General features: G+C 39.8%; 1 protein-coding gene across 4 annotated transcripts in view; it reads left to right on the top strand.

Moving 5' to 3' along the window:
- Positions 1-20,389, top strand: part of LOC132771809 (cystathionine beta-synthase-like protein) — a 58,664-nt gene that overhangs the window by 15,857 nt on the left and 22,418 nt on the right. For all 4 annotated transcript variants that reach the window (XM_060770259.2, XM_060770260.2, XM_060770262.2 and 1 more), the window contains exons 2-7: positions 13,425-13,660; positions 14,339-14,445; positions 15,651-15,785; positions 16,461-16,540; positions 16,881-17,015; positions 18,551-18,620. In XM_060770259.2, the coding sequence (XP_060626242.2) occupies positions 13,431-13,660; positions 14,339-14,445; positions 15,651-15,785; positions 16,461-16,540; positions 16,881-17,015; positions 18,551-18,620 (757 nt within the window). In that variant the 5' untranslated portion in view covers positions 13,425-13,430. The remainder of the gene's footprint in view (positions 1-13,424; positions 13,661-14,338; positions 14,446-15,650; positions 15,786-16,460; positions 16,541-16,880; positions 17,016-18,550; positions 18,621-20,389) is intronic.

Here is a 20,389-nt window from a genome sequence, read left to right as displayed (position 1 = left end):
ATTCTGCATTTCATCATTGTCTTGGACTTCTCACTTTATTTACTTTGATAAAGAATGGGACTGATTGAAGAGACAAAAGACAAAGAGCAGAGTAGTCAGGGAAACCTTGTACCTCTTTCATTGCCCAGTAAGAGAAAACAATGTACTGCAAAGGCTGTAACAAACTGTGGAAAAAAAACGTACTGTGATCCATATTCTGTGATTGTTTTGTTTTAATGGAGAAAGTTACTAATCTTCGTATAATCACGAAACTCTCAGTTTCCATTTTCTTTCTTGACCTTGTGATGGCACAGAAGTTGGAACACACAGTACAGTAGAAATATCTGATACTATCTTCCATGATGAACAGCTTGTCCACCACACAGGGTTTATGACCTTTTTACAATAACCCCACATAGGAGATTGTTGGTTTTGTTCCAGACTTTTTTCCAGATAGTGACCATATTCTTTGGAACATCCCAGAGATCTAAGATGAAATTTTCTTCTCTCAGAACTGCTGAGGGTTAAATGGATAAAAGTAGAGAATGAAATAAATCTAGGATGGGGAAAATACGGGCTATACACCAGAGATATTAACAAAATAAAGGAAAATCTAACAGGGCCGAGAAAGGTAGCATATGACTGTTAGCAAAAATGGCAAAAACTATGGGCATATAAAATATCACGAAAGACCCCTATTAAGAGCATGGGAGCATGGGACTCCCGAAAGGTTAGCAAATAACTTAGAAGAAAAGGGATTAAGGAGGGTACAAGATATGTGGAAACAAGATGGAGAGATAATTAATTGGCCAGAATTTTTGGAAAAGGGGGGGGAAAGAAAATTGGTTAAAATTAAGAGGGATTTGGGAAAAAGTAAAAAAAGAGGGTGCAAAACCCACTGAAGAACTAAAGGTAGATAAATTGCTAAATGCAAGAGAAAAGACAAGTAAAGGAACAGTGGCAAAAATATATAATTTAATGGTAGAAGATAAAGAGTTTATGATTAGAGCAATAAGTAATAAATGGATTGGAGTTAAATCATTACAGACAAGAGAAATAGAGGAAATAATTAGGAACATGAATAAAATAAAAATAGAAAAATATAATGAATTAGAAAAAAAGATGATATTAAGATGGTATAGAACTCCGGAACAATTGGCTTATATGTTAAAAGGAAAGAATTCGAAGTGTTGCCATTGTAATAAAGAAAAAGGTACTTATTCACACATGTGGTGGGAGTGTTCTGAAATAAAAAAATTCTGGCAAATCATACAAGTAAAAATTCAGGAGATATTCCAGATAAGAATTCAAATTAATAATGATTTGCTACTTTGGGGAGTGTTGGATCATCCGAGTATAATAATTAATTGCCAGGAGTTATTTAAGGTAATGATAAGAGCAGCCCATGCAGTGATTGCCAGAGGATGGAAAGACAAATCGAAATGGACGTTAACTAATTGGAATGATTATATGTACGATCAAGTGCTGTTAGACATTACGGGAATTATGACCAAGCAAACACCAAGAATGGACAAAGAAAAGATCATTACAAATAGATGGAAGGTCTACTTCAACTGGGTGAAAAATGGAGGAGCCAACGATCACATCAAAGAAAAAACACAAAGACTCTACCAGTGGCTGGATCTGCAAGATTAGCTAGAAATATACTGTGGTTGAAGAGGGAGGGAGGGTGGGAGGGAGGGAGGGAAGGTGGAGATAAGGTAATATACACCAGTGTAAATTAGTATAATATCTTTAATATTTGTTGAATTATTTAGGTTTTATATGTGTAACACTTGGAATTTGGCTTACTGATCTGTGTGTATAATATAATAAAAATATCTTTAAAAAAAAAGAACTGCTGAGGGTTTCGCCAATCTCAGAAATTAAAACAAATGCCTTATTGGTGTAAAAAATGTGGCTGCATGCAAGTTGCATGATAGCAGGAGTGTTTTATGCTTCAATCATGTGGTTCATTGTAGTTAGGTGACCAACATTATAAAGATATTATAGCCTGGGTTCCTTTCTACTCTTTGACCAAATAAGCAAGTGGTCTGCCGGGATTAACACTCCCTTCGGATGTTTAGGTGGCAAGGTAATGAAAAGATATGTGACAATTGATTTATCATCTCATCTTGAATGAAATAGTGTAGGAAAGTCTAACAAAGTGCAGGCTTCTCCCACTCATGACAGTGTTTTCTTAGTGGGGCACTCTGGCTGAAGAATACTCTTCCCTTACAGTTTGGATGGTTCCAACATTCAGTTTTTGGCATTCACTGAAAATCCTCCTTTTTCAGCAGGGCTTTTGATTAGACCTAGGTGAAAATCAGGCAGCCTCCAAATAATGTGGAAACTCAAACCAAAGGTGAAGTATCCCTGACAGATGGCCACCCAGCCTCTGTTTAAAAGCTTCCAAGGAAGGAGCTTCCACTACATGCCAAGCCAGAGAGTTCCACTTCTGAATAGTTCTTATAGTCAGGAAGTTCTTTCTAATGTTCAGGTGGAATCTCCTTTCCTGTAATTTGAACTCATTGCTCTGAGTCCTAGTTTCCAGAACAGCAGAAAACACACACACACACACACACGGCTATCATATCTCCTCTCAACCTTCTCTTTTGCAGGCGAAACATCCCAGCTCTTTAAGACACTCCTCATAGTTCATGGTTTCCAGGTGTTTGATCATTTTTGTTGCTTCCTCTTGACATCTTCAAGCTTGTCAATGTCTCTTTTATACTGTGGTGCCCAGAATTGGACACAGTATTCCTGGTGAAGCCCAACCAAAGCAGAATAGAGAGGCACCTTGGCCTCCCTCCATCTAGACACTATATTCATTTTGATGCAGTCCAAAATACCACTGGCCTTTTAAGCTGCTGCATCACACTGTTGGCTCATGTTCACCTTGTTGTCTACTAAGACTCCAAGATCTTTTTCACATGGACTGTTTTTGAGCCAGGTATCACCTATTCTGTATCTTTGCGTTTCATTTTTTTCTGCCCAAGTGTAGTATCTTATATTCTTGTTGAAATTTATTTTGTTAGTTTTGGCGCAGCTTTGTAATCTGTTAAAGTCATATTGAATTCTGATCCTGTTTTCTGGAGCATTAGCTTTCCCTCCTAATTTCTCTGAAATAAGTTATACCCCTCCATTGCTACATTCCAATTATAGGACTCGTCCCACCAAGTTTCGGTTATGCTTGTTACATCGTAACTGTATTGTTATGCTAAGAGTTCCAGCTCATCTTGTTTATTTCTCATGATCTAGGCATTAATGTGAAGATATATAAGCCTGTGGGACATTCTCCTTAGCTATTTATTTGAGATCATTGTCCTCTCACTGCTTGGTACTTGTGTTTGTCCAAACCTTTCTTTAGCCTTTTGTCTGTTAACTCTGTGTATTGATAAACTACTGCCCCCAAGGAAAATGTCACCCTCCCCCACACAATCTAGTTTCAAAACAGTCTGATCAGGATTGCCAGTTTCTGAGCAAAACCATTCCTTTCTACTTATGTGAGGAGCAACCCATCCTGTGCCAGTAGCCCATCTTCCTGGAATAGCAGGCCATGGTCCAAGAAGCCAAATTGTTCTTCCTGACACCATCTGTGGATCCAGTTACTCACCTCTAGTATTTTTCTTGGTCTTTGTGGGCCATGTCTTCCAATGGGGAGGAGATATGAAAAGACATTAAGATCTTTTAGCTTTCTTCTGAGAGTTTCAAAATCCTTTCTGACGTTTTGAAGACTATGCCTTTCAGTATTGTTAGTTCCTACATGAAATAACATTGGGGGGGGGGTCAGTGGGCTTGATAAGTCTTGTCAGTTATGTGGTAGATTGTTGCCCTGAGTAGATGGCATATTTCTCTAGACATCCTGTCAGGTTTGCAAATTACTGCTTCTGTTCCTCTCAGGAGGGAGTTACCTACGACCAAAACCTGTCTTCTTTGAGGATTGACAGGATCCTTTTCATGTATGTGTGCTCTGCAGATCTTCTGAAAACTGACCCTGTTGCTGAACTGGATTGTATAGCTCTAAACTTTATTAGGTCTAACTCCAGACATTTGAGGGTTCTTGGAAGATTGCCTTTGAGGTGTCCCCTTGTACTGGCTAGATCCCACACAATCATCCAATGCCACACAATCCCTTGCCTTGCCTCCCCCCCCCCCTTTCAAGCAGGTAGGGTTGACAAAAGTGGAATGGATTTTCAGTTCCGAGACCATTACAGAACTGTTGCTAAATGAGCCTACTGGTGGAAGAAACTGGTTACAGCATGTGAACAGGCTTTCACAGGTGGTGGCATTGGCATCAGATGCAAGTTAGACAAACATCCCACTGTTGATCCATTGCAGCACCAACATACAAACATCATGAACTTTAAAGAACTGCTATAGGGAACCAATTCTGTATGGCTGGTGAGGACCCTGGTAAGGCATGCAAATGCCCAGATATACTCATACTAGACCTGTTTTTTCTGTATGTTTTGCTTGGAGACAGGTTTGCACCTTCCATATTGCTTTGTCAATGGGGCTGATCTATCTGATAAGATTTCAGCCAGGACCATGAATAAGGAGGCCCACTAAACCAGATCAACCAGCACAGAGAACAAGCACTTTGAGTTGAAGGCAAACTACAGAGGTTTATTACAGTTTGTCCAAAAGGGATGCAAGTGCCAGCCAATGCTCAATGGGCAAGCATAACCCCATAGAAACATACAAGACATTTTATACAATTCTGACTGCTATTCAGATTTCCTGCACCTTCTCCTGATTGGCTAAGAAACTGAATCGGCTGGATCCACGGATATTGGCCAGAGATTTCCTGATGTCACTGACAGGAGGAGGGGATTCCTGTGGAGAGAAGAAGAACAGCTGGTCATTGGTCAGTTTACATGTCTGGTCTGTTGCAAAGATGCCTGTGTGGACGGTGCAAAACAGAAGAGAGTGATGACATGGTTATGCAGATAATTCCTTGATTGACCTAAGTGTCCAGTTCCATGGAGACAAAGGTGTAAGACTCAAACGACAAAGGATGACAGTCCCAAATAACCAGGGGCTTCAATGCCTATTCAGAAGGCTAATTCTTCTTGGAATTAGCCTTTTCTTCCATGAGAATGGCAAGTCTCCAGCCTTAGTCAAACAGGTAAACATCCTAACCTCATCTTGGTCCCATACCTACATGCACAGAAGGATCTGATATTTTCTGACTTGAGAGATCACTGAAGGGACCTTTCTTTAATTGTATAGCAATCTCAGTTCCCAGAAGCTAATGCAAACAGGGGTCACTGAGGAAGCAGCTGCCTTTAGGATATATTTGATACATGTTTATATGTATATAAATTGATTCAGTACATAAGCAATACAAGTTACACAAGAAATATGAATTTTATACATTTATTAAAGGATTTAGCTTTAATATGGTTCGGTGTATAGTTGCTGCTCGGTCCTTTCAGAGCCCCTAGCGGCTTTGACATTGCGAAACTCTGAAAGAGCAGAAAATGTCTTATTGAAGTTCATAAATCTTTCAGAGGGGATGCCAGGGCTCGACAACATATCTATCACATAGTACATTGAGTTTCATTTGGATACAAGCTGGAGCCTGACTTTTCGCCCTTTGCAGGAGGAAAAACTGGCAACCCACAAGTTCTTTAAACCTTGGCCAAAAGAAAGTTGGAACACAAAGAAAAAACTAAGCTGCACCCAGTATGGAAACTCTGTGCTTTTTCTTAAACTAAGTATTGCCATTTATATTTATCTCAACTCCTGAAAGACTATCTCCTATTCATTCTCTAAAAACATGTTGGTAGAGGCAAATGTGACAGTTTGTTGTAACCTAGAATCAAGTTCACGTATATAAAATTGTATTTAGAAATACAAAAACTTAGAACTAGATTCAAATTGCATTGTGCATTGCAGTCTTAGACTGATAGGCTTGCCAGAAGATGCAATCTTTTCTGGTTATAAAGGTCAAGCTTCCAAAATACAATTTCGAACTGTGATTACAGCAATAGCTGACCAACAATTAAGAACAAAGCCTGTTTTCTGTACCTTAGATGGCTCTACATGCAGCTACTTTGAAAACAACCACAAAGGTCATGGGGGCTTTGGGTGGTAGGATGGGCAAATCAGCTTTTTATGAGAAAAGGAACCATGGGGTTAGGAAAGGATGACTTTGCACTCTACAACATCAGCTGTAGAACAAGTAGAGAGTTCAGGCAGAAGCATTTGAAGGAATCCAGTGTCATTACAGCCCTATATCAGCAGCTAGCCAGATATGCCTTGGTGAGTAGCTATTTCTCTCATATGGCTCCTGTGCCTTTGCAGATGGCATGGCATTTGTAACATTTGTTTATTTAGCATTTGTAGGATTCGTTTATTTTGGTTCATTCCCTCTCAGATTACCTGATCCCCAGAAGTGACATGAAACAGTTTCTCATTTGAAAAAGACACAAAGATCCCGGACAAACAAAGTATTTGACTTCCCTGTTCATTTCAATCTCATTGGAACTTTCTCCACTAGTTCATGCTGGGGATTTCTGGGATTTCCAGGTTGTGGGGGAGTATTTAAAATCACCATAGTACCTCTGTTTTCTATGTATGGTTGTAAAAGCTGGAAGGTGAAGAAAGCTGAAAGACATCAACTCAATTTAAATGTGCTGTTAGAGGAGCATGCTACTGATACCATTCAACGACTGAATAGGGAACAGAGTGGGACATAATATTATTGCCCTCAGACTAAACTTGTGTGGCAGTTTCAGCTTGTCCTCTCTTGATGGCTGACAAATAATCTTTGAAGTTATGTGGCTGATGCAACCTTTTTTGTTCTTATCCAAGACAGCAGCAGACAGACAAGCACACCATTAGGACTACTAGCCAAATCAAATGAAAGGTTGACTAAGTTATCCTGTTAGAAAGTAAATAAAAGACCTCAAGGTATTATCTCCTACAATAGCCTTGGATTGAAAACTGTAGTGTAGGATTACCAGTCCTTTATCTAGACATTTCAGGGCTCAATCAATACAGGGTTTGATACTACAGACAGTCAAAGGTTATTTAAATCCAAGTACACTCCTACTATGTGACAGTACCATTGACTTAGTGTTATCCTGAAGTTGATGCTTATCTTGACATCCAGGGGATTGTAAAGAAGAAAGATTTTGTCCTAGAGTAACGGATGGCCTCAGATTTATTCAGTCATAAGGAACCTATACTATAATCCCATATTCCTAGTCCTAGCCTGTGAAACATGTACAACCACAGAACACAAAGCAGCCACTCGCAGCAGTAAAGATCTGAGAAGGAAACATTTTCATCTTTTGTTTGTAAATACTTTTGCTGTTGTGTCCATGTTGGTGTTTTTACATTCCTGACAGACAAGGAGGGTAGCAACAGGGAAAGGAATGTAAGAAGGCTTGTTGTGGAGCCCTTGGCTTCATGAGGATAATTATCATAGAACTACTTGGCAGAGCTTGGGAAAGTTACTTCCGTACTACAATTTTTAACTGGCATGGTTTAAATGGCTAAATAAGTGATGTGACACTTTGATTCTGGATCAAAACTCCATGGAAGAATTTATTTCAAAACAAACAACCAGTTTACATATAGATCAGCTAAGTGTGACAGAATATTCTGCGTAATGTATTGTTGAAGGCTTTCATGGCCAGAATCACTGGGTTGTTGTAGGTTTTTTTGGGCTATATGGCCATGTTGTAGAGGCATTCTCGCCTGATGTTTTGCCTGCATCTATGGCTTGCCATAGATGCAGGCAAAACGTCAGGAGAGAATGTCTCTAGAACATGGCCATATAGCCTGAAAAAACCTACAACAACTCAATATTCTGTGTAGTTTAGCTCTTTAGCACATCACTTGGTCCCTAACGTCTTCCTTGAACCCAGAGCCTGTTGCAAGTTATGCCTTAGCTATTCTTTTAAACTATGGTCCCACATCCTCTTAATTTAAGTTATAGGGATAGAGGCCTCCTGTGGTAGGGAAGCGGAGAAAGTGGGGCAGGGAGAACATCATTGGTCACTGGAAAAGAAACAAATTATCCATCATAGGTCTTCCTATCATCTGCTCCTAATGTCATTTTGTAAAGTCCACAGCAGGGATAGGGGATACAGTCCTCGAGGGTATTGTAAACTGCTGTTTGTGTTCACCTTGTGCTGCATAGCTTATGAGGTGGGATGATTGATGTTTTACTTAGCAATGTCGGGAATATCACACATTCCCCATTCTTGGTCTGAAGGCTAAGCAGAATTTCACAAAAAGATCATGTTGTTGGGAAATGCTGGAAGTTGTTGTGCCCAGAAGTAACATTTTCAAGCTCAGAGCCTAGCTTCACAATTTTTCCACTGAAGCTTATTGTTCACAGCTGAACTAAAAGAAACTTTTGGCCTTGTGAGCACCATTAATTATGTTTCCCCACTTGGGCTCAGTTCTTGTCTAATCAAGTCCTTGTGAATGTTTCCATTCATCCATGTAGATTACTGCTTCCTTCCTACCTTCTCATCATTGTAAGTGTGCCTGCTAGCAGATGCTATTTGACTAGCAAGATTGAAAGTCCTTTTCAAATAATTGCAGGACCTTTCAGTCGTGTGCTCTATGCAAGCTTTGCTCTCTCTTGGCATGGCTTATGTTCTGCATAGCATGTGGAGGGTGTGTGATAGGGCTGTGTGAGGGTGTGTAGGGCTGGGTGTTGCCACGTTGTCAAGGCATGTGTATTGACAATATGGGGGTGTTGTCAGTATGCAGTGCTGTGATTGGTGAGTGGCAATGGAGTTTCCAGAGGCACTAGGGGGGAGTGTCTGTCACTGCTATTTTGGTTTTGGTTTCTGCAGCTGTTGTGCTATTGGTACTCCTGTTGGTTAAGGATAGGAACACAAGTATGTTACGTTGGCACATATCTGGTGCATAGGATTACCTCTTCTATTGTTTTTTCAACTCTTCATCAATTGCAGGCTTTACAAAGTACAATGTCCACAAACAGGCACAAACACCTGTAATGGTGATGTAGATGACACAACAAGCGTATATTATTTTTGGTTGCATTCATTCCTCAGTACCTTCTCATAATTATGGCATCTTACATACAAGAAAAAAATGTTTAATCACTTTGTTTTAACAATCCTTTGGCCACCTTTAAAAAAATTCAGACTAGCCAAAGCCATTCCTATCCATAGATCCCTTTTATCAATTATTGGTGAAAGGTTTCTAACATAATTTAGTACACATGCTTTGCATGCAAAAAATCCTAGGTTCTCTCTAAGGTTTATTGCCTTTTCAGGAATGGCAGTACCTGGCAGGATACTGTAATTTATGTAGACGCACCACAAAACACCCATATTTACTGTCATTACGCAATCTTTTATTTACATGAATATATTTTTACGAGGCTGTCAGTTGCTTCCTCAAGTCCAAAAGACTCCATGCCAGGTGCATTAAGAGCAAAATCCCTCTTGTGCAGTTGTTTAAATTGTAATCTCTAAAAGCTCAGAACCATGTTCAAGAGAAAAAAAAGATGCTAATTTGTGTATGTATGTGTTAGGGTGTAGTACAAACTCTGTGCCCACAGGACTAGTACCTGCTGTTTGATCTACATGTGTCTGAAATTTGGAGGCAGTAACATCATTTCTCCTGAGCCTAGTCTCTATAACATGGTCTCGTCTCCTGGCTACCAGGATATTTTGGCAAACAAACCATAACCTGTCCGAATTTCTTTTTTTGCTGCTTCCTCATCAACAAAGTGGAAGGTGCTTTCTTGTCACTGCTAGGGATCAAATGTGATGCAAACACCTCAACACCAGAAGATTCTGGTCAGGTTCTTGCTAAAGAGAGTATTTCTTGGTGCTTTATGAACACACAGGCAGCATTTCCTGATGCTGTGACTCCTCTAAACTCTACTAGTTCCTGATTTTCCAGTCTTGTGAACGTCACTGCTGCTTGCTTACTTGCTACACAAAGATTTTGTGTTTATTGTTTTCCTGGTTGAATCTTTTGAAAATAATGTAAGTGTTGTCACCTTCAGATGGGTCAAATGTTTGGGGAAGTTGCAGTATTTGTTATGATAATTCTCAGGTTTTAAATATATATATATGCAAACAGTGTTTTTGTTATCCATGACTATTTTCTGGTAACATTTTATTCCTACCTTCAAGTGGAATTCCTTCCAGTTCAAAGACATATCAGAACAAACATGTATTCTTTTCTTTCCCTCCTTTAAAACAAAAATGTGCAATGTCATTGAAGCAAGTGCCAATAAAAGAAACCTTTTATATTCAAATACTATAATTAAAAAATCAAAGTAGAGGAAATTTTGACCTTAAAATCATTGCTACACCTCAACAAACTACATCCCTGGTTTTATAAAACATTTGTAAGAGCCCTAATGGAGATTAAAGAACTACAAACAAGTGCCAAAAAGAATGGAACGAATGGATATGGAAACGACAACAACTAGCAAAACCACAGAGCTATACTGAAAGAACTCATACTTCGTTAGACTAGTCTGGAGAGTCCAGAAATAGCTGCTTTCTTGCAGAACAAATACTTCATATTGGTGAAGTTAGGGTGCACTTAGAATTTTAGTCCACACTTAGGTGTGAATATGACTTCCAGATTAATTCGAAGTTAAGCCTTTATTCACTGAGATGTAGCTAACATGATTTGTCCACAAAAGACTTATGAGACCATTGTTAAACTTTAGAAGCATTACTGCTCTTGAGGTTCAGTTAATTGCTGAGGAATAGACCTCTACACAACACCATAGAGAACTTCTAAGGCTTAGTCATAACCAGATTCTGGAGATGTCACTTTTGAGGTTTTAATTTTCAGAATTAATATGCTGTCACTGAATTATATCTGAGTTTCTATCAGTAACATTTCCAGTGCGGAGTAGCCTCACTTTGTATGAGGAAATGTCATTCATTCAAGAAGCCAAAGCTCACATTGTTCTTATAAGCTGAATAATCCAAACCAATAGTAACTTTTTGCTTTTCACTTACTGCCCCAGAGCAAATAGACTCACATTCTTCCTTCTAGTCATGAAGATACAGATCATTTACATAGTGCAATTATTAAAGAGGGTTTTTTCAGTTCCTGGTCAAGCAACAAGATTAATTTTCCCCATAGTAACCTTTGAAAGGGTGTGTTGGTGGTGGTTGTGATGCCTTTTTAAAATGCAAAAGTGTCTACATGCTCTAGAAAATGTAAGATGCTAGCATTTCCCCCTTATTCTCAAGAAGCAAGTTGTTTTTGCATATCCAGTAAGATGTCTCCCAGCCTTCCAACTAAAAGTGATTTTGTGTAAACGAAACAAGAAGCAGCAAAGGGAAAACATAGAATCATAGAGTTGGAAGAGACCTCATGGGCCATCCAGTCCAACCTCCTGCCAAGAAGCAGGAAAATCGCATTCAAAGCACTCCTGACAGATGACCATTCAACCTCTGTTTAAAAGCATCCAAAGAAGGAGCCTCCACCACACTTCGGGGTAGAGAGTTCCTCTGCTATACAGCTCTCACAGTCAGGAAATTCTTCCTAATGTTCAGGTGGAATCTCCTTTCTTGTAGTTTGAAGCCGTTGTTCTGCATCCTAGTCTCCAAGGCAGCAGAAAACAAGTTTGCTCCCTCCTCCATCCCTCGATCAAATGTGAAAAATGATGATTTTATTTATTTATTTATTTATTTATTTATTTATTTACTTTGCTTGTATACTGCCGTTCTCAGCCCGAGGGCGACTCACAGCGGTGTACAACATAGAAAGGACAGGTTCAAATTCAAGACACAATCTAAAATATCAATCTAGCAATAACCAAAAACATCATCATCAAAAACATCAACAGTATCAGTAATACAAAAAGCCATTCTCGTCGTCTCATCATTTAAACCACAATCCAGTATCATTTTCCGTTGTTCCATTCCTGTTGTTATTACCAATTATGCACTTCTTGTTCGAATGCCATCTTGAACAGCCATGTCTTTAATTTCCTGCGGAATATCACCAGGGAAGGAGCCAGTCTGATGTCCACGGGAAGGGTGTTCCACAGCCGAGGAGCCACCACCGAGAAGGCCCTGTCTCTCATCCCCGCCAGGCGTGCCTGTGAGGCAGGCGGGATCGAGAGCAGGGCCTCCCCGGATGATCTCAAAGTCCTGGTGGGCTCGTAGGCAGAGATGCGGTCAGATAGGTATGGGGAAATGATGTATTTCCCCTTCTCCTAACATTCTCTGTTTCAGTTAGAATAATGGGATACAGAGTGGAAGGATCCATATAGAAACACTCCTTGAATATGAATGAATACATATAGATATGTGGGTGTGCTTATGCACGTTTAAGTCGCTTGTCTACTTAAAATCATCCCATAAATTTCATAGGGTTTTACTATCTAGCACAGTGGTTCTCAACCGGTAGGTCCCCAGGTGTTTTGACCTTCAACTCCCAGAAATCCTAACAGCTGGTAAACTGGCTGGGATTTCTGGGAGTTGTAGGCCAAAACACCTGGGGACTCTCAGGTTGAGAACCACTGGTCTAACAAATTCCTCTTGAACCTGTAAGACTCATTAATTCAATTCTTCCATTCCAGTCGTATGCTCTTTTCTTCTTTCTCCTTATTCTAAATCCTAGGACATTGAAGATGAAATCACTCTTAAAATAAAAATGTGAGGAGCAAAGCAAACATGGGGTGCATCTACACTATAGAATTAATGCAGTTTGACACCACTTAACTGGCATGGCTCAATACTATGGAATCCTGGGAGCTGTGGTTTCACAAGGTCTTTATCTTTCATTGCTAAAGAGTGCTAGTGACTTTCCAAACAACAGGATTCCAAAGCACTGAGTCATGGCAGTTGAAGTGGTGTGAAACTGCATTAATCATGCAGTGTAGATGCGCCCTTAAACAGTTTTGTATATTTATTTATTATTTATTTATTTACTACACTTTTATCCCACCCTTTTCAGCCCGAAGGTGACTCAGGTTGGCAACATTAGATGCCGAGGACAAAAAAAAGTTATCATTTAAAACAGGTTAAATCACATAATAAAATTCATAATAAAACAGTTTAAAACCATTAAAAATCAATGACTTCTGGGTTAAAATTCATCCATGTATATCACAAAATATCAAAAACCTTGTTTAATATAGCCCAGTGCCATGAAAATGAAGCATCAAAAGAAAAGCACTCTGTATTTTCACATTAGCTGGGAGGATTTTTAATTTCCAAAAGTAAATTACAGTACAGTATTCTGCCAATTATAGGATTTGATTTTTACTATGTTTGCTCAGCTTTGAAGATGTTGAGTCACTTAGTAGTCGCAAGGTACACATAAATGTTCTACTTCTTTATTTGAGATCGATAATATTGACGTTCCAGTTTGCATTTATTGACAAGTGACTGAAGGATTGCCCAACGATGCCTTTTGCAAATGATTACTCACAACTACATTGTCCTTTTCTCCCTCTTCAGGCCACTATGCCATCACTTCCTGCAGAGGCTGAAATGAATGCCCTCTCTTGCCCTCACTTCTCAGCCAGCTGCATCCCCAATGGAGGTCTGGCAAAGGAGTCCAGCAGCACCCTTGAGAAAGACCCTTGCAACAACACAGAAAAGGAAAGGAAGTGGATCAGGCCTGATGCCCCAAGCAAGTGCAGCTGGGAGCCCGGAAAATCTCCCTCTGAATCACCACATCACCATGTCACACTGTAAGTGGGCGTTCAGTAGTACTCTACCACATAGTAGCTGTACTTGGATTTTTCTGAGGGTCAGGCTGAGGAATGGAATTGCTCCAGTCATATCCCATTGTAACTTGTACATGAGATGGAGTAAAAAGCCTGCCCTAAACACATTTTCTTGTAAGACCCACATATTGCTTTGAAATCTCTTTCCACGTAAATGTATTTATTGTAATCTTGGGCTTGTTTGATGCCAGGGATTCAATATATGTTAATCTAAAACATCATTCTGTCAACCTAGCAGTTTGAAAACATGCAGATGTGAGTAGATCAATAGGTACTGGTGGGAAGGTAATGGCGCTCCATGCAGTCATGCAGGTTGCATGATCTTGGAGGTGTCTATGGACAATGCTGGCTCTTCAGCTTAGAAATGGAGATGAGCACCAACCCTCAGAGTTGGACATGAACAGACTTCATGTCAGGGAAAACCTTTACCTTTACCTTAAAACATCATTCCCGCATGGCATTGGATTGGACTGAATGGTCTTTATGGCCTCTTTCAATTCGATGATCACATTTAGTTATTTGTTTGTTTATTTGTTTATTTATTTATTTATTGAAAGCTATGTTTTAGATGCTGATGTATTGCTGTGGGGTTAAGGACTGTTTTCCATTTCTATTACATGTTTCTGTGTCTTTCTGCTTTAGAACAAAGACTCCACATATTATGCCAAACATCCTGAAGAAAATCGGCGACACTCCATTGGTGCGAATCAACAAGATTGGAAAGCAGTTTGGTCTTAAATGTGAACTTTGTGAGTATTGTGGAAGAAACACAGAGCTGGTGGGGGCTGTAGCACAAGTGCCACTCATGCCATTCAGATCATGCTCGAGGAAAATCCTGTTCTATCCAGAAGTTGATGGTGTTTACTTTTACTACTTGTGTTATCTATAGCCATCTGCCTAGTTACTGTACATATTCCCAATTATGTGTAGTGAACAGGAACTGATAGGCATTCGTTAAAAGGCCAAAACAAGTCTGAATCAGAGAGATGGAAAAAGAGAAGGAAAGGTACAACCCCCCCCCCCCCCCCAGGTGGGCTTACTGGCTGTTGGAAGAGGACCTTTTCTAGGAAAGTGATTTGTCAAGAATTCTTGGGAAACAAAAACTCAGGTTAGAAGACAAAACATGTTATCTCACATCAGTGTTAAAGCTACCTAAAAGAGGAAGCACAGCATTGTAATGATCCAGAATAGATATAATGAAAGCCTTTAGTTCAGATGGGCAACTCTTCGGAGCTAGGGTAATGCATTGAGACCTACGTGGGAAATATTGGGTGGCTGCAGCCCCTCTTTTTGGGCTTCCAAAAGCATTAAAATCCCTCTGGGGGCATGGGGAAATTTAATCGTGTTTTAGGCCCAGGAGTGGCCTTTTTCCTAACAAGGGGTAACCTGGAAGCTTCAGTTGTTAAAAAAGGGGGCTTTCCTGGACCTAAAACAGTATAGATGTGCTAAACCCATGGCACAATTGCCCTTCCATGAAGCAATTTAAAAAATGATACAATGAGTCCCTCCAGATATGTGGGCTCTGGCTTCAGTATTTACACTGTCCACAGATCATCATACACCATATCTATGAAAACCATGAAGCCATATAATAATATGGGGCAAGATCATGCATGCTTTTTCCCATTTGGAACTGAACCCATATGGACACTCTGGGCCCATTGTGGTCTGAAGGAGCCACAAAAATGGCTCTGAGAAGCTGCAGACAGCCCAGGTCATAATTTCTTCACCACCGCTTTAATTTCATCATCTTTTGTCCACTTGGGATACAGTTAAACAGACCACATGTCCCTTTTACTGGGTGATGGCTAGTTTTAATTATGTTCACCAAATCCTTCACTACAATGTGGTGTTCATTCTCATCCATCACCAGCTTTTTGGTGTGGTGGGAGTATTGATTTTGCTGAAATTTCAGCTGAAAATTCCAATTTAATGTGTTGCTTGTGATTTCCAGTGGCAAAATGTGAGTTTTTCAATGCTGGAGGTAGTGTGAAGGACCGAATAAGCCTTCGTATGGTTGAAGATGCTGAAAGGGATGGTATTCTGAAACCTGGGGATACTATTATTGAACCAACTTCAGGAAATACAGGTATTGACATCTCAGGCTGAAACAGTAGTAATGAGAATCTGAATTATGGTGTCTACAGGGAGGGTGGGCAAAGGAACAGGATATGGTATTTTCTTCCCTTCCCCCCTTTCAAAATAAAAATACAGTGACAGGTGTGAAAAGATTAAGCATGTTCCTAACTCTTGGTTAATAATAAAATGTCCATTGAATAAATTGAGTGAGATGCACTTCAGACTGGTGCACACTCAAATTATATGTGTGTGTGTGTGTGTGTGTGTGTGGTCCAAAAAAGATGTTTTCAAAACAAGCAAGCAAACCATGAATTGAAATGGAAGTTGACCCTAGATACATGGGGGAAGGGTCCTTTAAGATCCTTTTAAAAATTAAAAAATTGTATGGAGACACAAACAGGGCACATGGAAGAGGTTCCTAAGCTGTTGTCCATCAGTTTTTCCCATCTGATGCCCTCTTAATGTATAAGACTGCCACTCCTACATTTCCATCACAGCTGGTTATGGGATTCTGACTAATCAGGAGTACACTGAGTTGAAGAGGGGGTGGTGTAAACAAGGCTGAGCTAGATGAACCAATAGCTTGATTCTGCACAAGACAGCTTCCTATATTCTTATGGATGAATTATTCTTAAATATGAAGCAAGTATGGTTTCTTTTCATGACATATTTGTCTTGGTTCCAGGGATTGGACTGGCCCTGGCAGCTGCAGTGAAAGGCTACCGCTGTATAATTGTGATGCCAGAAAAAATGAGCATGGAGAAGGTCAGACCCACTTATCATTTCGGATGTTTTAAGATCAACACTTAATTTCATGACTGGACTTTAAAGCCAGCATTGCTGTTGGCTATATATATCTAACTAGCTGTGGCAGTAAAGTAGTACCTTGTATAATGAGGATAAGTATTTAAGTTAACATTATCCCAACATGTGAGGTCAATACTGTTGTGGTGTCAATTTGCTAAGTATAACTGAAATAGCCAACTATTACTTCTGAAGTATACTATTTAAATTCCTGTTGTTTAAGTTTTCATTTCTCACTTGGAGCAGATATTGCAACACATTTCACCAGGAAAAAATGTTTTCCCGTTTTTTAAAAAAATAGGTGGATGTCTTGCGTGCTCTTGGAGCTGAAATTGTGAGGACTCCAACTAATGCGAGGTTTGACTCTCCAGAATCTCATGTCGGGGTGGCATGGAGACTGAAAAATGAAATCCCCAACTCTCACATTCTGGATCAGGTATAGTATCATCCACGGGGGGGGGGGGGGGGGGGGGGAGAGTATTAAAAATGGGTGCATCAAGTTCCCAATGGGGTAGTCTTTTGTGGAGTACATTTATTGGCACATGAGAAACTGAGTGTTTAGTCTCTTCCCCAAGTGATCTGACTGGCTGAACTTCCATTTGAATCATCATTTCATGAAGAGGTGAAACATAACCATTATTTGTATTATTGACGGCTTCCATAGCTGGAATCATTGGGTTGTTGTGAGTTTTCTGGGCTGTAAGGCCATGTTCCAGAAGCATTCTTGCCTGTATCTATGGAAGGCATCCTCAGAGGTTGTGAGGATGCCTTCAAGCTTGTAGACCTCACAACCTCTGAGGATGCCTGCCATAGATGCAAGTGAAATGTCAGGAGAGAATACTTCTGGAACAAGGCCTTACAGCCCATAAAACTCACAACAACCCAATAACCATTATATTTCCTTAGATGGAACAAAAAAAATTTACCCTCTCCCCTACATCTAACAACATATAAGCATTTAGTGCCCAAAAGACAGGCAGCCATGTTGTGTTTGAGACATGTGATTTAACATCCCACTAGTGCCATTTTCTCTCTCTGACAGTAAAAATAAAATAGTACTTTCAATAACATAACAATTTTCTGACCTTTCATGGTATACACACTTGTCCTTATGCTGTATATGAAGCAGCTAAACTCCTAGGTACAACTCTAATTCAGTTTAAGTCTAATATTCTGATTAAAGCTGAATTTATGTTCTTCCTGGGTCTTATAGCAGAGAGTTTTAGCCATCACACTCTTTGGTTCAGCCAAAGTTTCAGCAAGTTAAAAGGACTTGGATCAGTTGCAACTAAAGAGGAGTAAATATTGACATGTAAATAATCTCTGTGTTATAGTAAAGGTAAAGAAATTTGAAACATCCTTCTTATGAAGCTGAGTAATGCTGAAATTGTCATAGTTTCTTTGAATCTATTATTGGTAAATTAACATTTGATAAATCACCTGTGAGAACATAGTTCAGCTTTTTAATTTAAACAGCAATAATAGAAATACAGTAACATGTGCTAAAATACTACAAACTAGAGAAGGGAAAAACAAGTAGAACACCAGTCAAACGTATATGTATATTTACAATTATTCCTAGGCTACTTTTATGGGTTGAGCGCTCCCATAGCAAGACATATACATAAAATACAAACAGTCAAAATCAGCGATAAAACAATAAATGCCTAACTTTACTTCAAGGAAGAGCAACAAGTGGGTCTCCAAAACATCCCTGAGGAAAAAAGAAAAGGCCTAATGAACTATGAATGGAGACTCAATCCTGATACTCAATTCTGACAAGTCCCTTTCTGTCATACTTGCCACTATGAGCAGAGTGTAATGAGAAGAGGCCTCTATGGATCAACAACACCAACCAAAAAAAGTCACTTCCAGATTCTGTAAATAACATGAACCTCCATCTGTGCCTCTGCATTAGTGTTATTCTTAAATTTTCTTTATTTTTGCATTCTCCTTCCTTTTTTAATACAGTATCGCAATGCCAGTAATCCTCTGGCCCACTATGACACAACAGCAGAGGAGATCCTACAGCAATGCGAAGGTAAGTCCAGCCTGCAGGTATCATCTCCATTCTTCGTCCAGTATTCTTCCAGAATTGGTGGATTCCTTACAATAACTTAAACAGAGAGAGCAGACAGGGACCAGACGTTTCCATCTACAAGCTGCAGGCTAGCGACAAAAGCCACAATTATAAGCTAGGTCATTTTACTTTGGAGTCCATTCTGCTTTGAAGTGAAATTGTGGGTATTCTGCCATTACATCACAACTTTTGGGTGTTGCACCATTGCATTCAGTGGTGATGTTTGGGAGGAAAATGGCAAATGGCTTCGAGGTGCGGCATTGCCTTGATTTGGTAGTTGTCACTCACCCTTGAATTTCCACTGCTCTCTCTGTCCTAAGATGGAAGAAAGGAAAACTTCTGTCCCACATGCCTGTCTTGACCAATACTCAGGTGCCATGCCTTTTCTAACCTCTGAGGGTTTTTTTAGAGAGAGTGTCTTATCAAAAAGGTGATCTTTACTACACATTTGCTTTGGGATAATTCTCAAAAAGAGTCAAACACAAAGCAAAATGGCAAAGGATAGGGCTTGTAAAGGTAGCATGTGTGTGTGAATGGTGATTGCAGTGATGACCACAACCCACAAGAAGTATTTTTGTGGTGTGATGTAAAATAAACCATGTGTAGTTCATGTTTGATCAGCCCACACACTGCCTTGCCAGAGAAAGAAAATATGCCACGCAGGTGAACAATAAAGAACAAGTAGTATACTCTTTGTAATGCAGAACAACATATTTACAATTATGTGATCAGTTGCATAGACTCACATAATGTCCTTTTATGAGAGATTTAAAATTGTCTTACTTTGTCGATGTGGAGAAACTCCTTCAGCAGCTCAAGAAGCAAGAGCACACTCCAAACTGTCTCTCTCTGCAAGCACTTGCACAGCCCAGGCCTAAAAATGTAACAGTAACCAAAAATCCCAGGCTCAGCTAGCTCCCCAGACATAGCCCAACCCATCAGCTTTGTGCATCTTATTTTGAAGTTAACACGCACATACTAACTAATTTCTTACATGCTCCAACATTTTTGCTGCCTGCGAATATGTTTCAGAGGAACTGTGAAATCTTTTCATCTGCATTTTTGTTTTAATGTCTGGCACAGAACTGTGGGGAAGCTGTAATTCCATTTTGTTAGACCCTAATGTTTCATAGAACTCTTCAGTGCACAAGGGATTTCATAACATTCCTGCCTTCCTTGCATTCTCCATATCTTTGTGGCGCTGGATAGACAGAAGGTCAGTTAATACATTGAAACTGGTCAGCTGTGCCCTACGTATACATCATTGGAGAAAATTGGAAAATACCTACTTTGCACAGTACCCTGTGGAAGTATTCTGGAGGTGCTTTCAAATAACAGTCGTAATATGAAAACCTGAAAATTGAGATGTTGGAGTTTATGTACCGAGGCAACTTTGTAACTGAGGAAGGACTTCTAAAAAGTTCCTTTCTCTAATCATATATACATAAGTAGCATTATAGTTATTGTTTTACTATTACCCCCAGAGTCTCAAAACAGGGCATGCTAGATATTTTTAGTAAATATACTCACTGGTAGGCTTGTGCACAGATTCGGAGTTGTTGGTTCCCTTCGGCCAGTTCGGCTTGGCCAGATGGCCATAACAGTAAGGGCCCAGATGTCATGTTTATCGTCCCTTACAGGACCACATGGCAGCTGATCACTGTTCCTCCTTTCCCTGTGAGCCCTCTCTGTTGGACCAATCTGAATAGAAGAACACCGTGATATGTCTT

The sequence above is a fragment of the Anolis sagrei genome, chromosome 3, assembly GCF_037176765.1.
Source record: "Anolis sagrei isolate rAnoSag1 chromosome 3, rAnoSag1.mat, whole genome shotgun sequence".
Lineage (NCBI taxonomy): Eukaryota > Metazoa > Chordata > Lepidosauria > Squamata > Dactyloidae > Anolis > Anolis sagrei.
The sequence above is the reverse complement of the archived record's forward strand: the minus strand, read 5'-3'. Positions and strand labels throughout refer to the sequence as shown.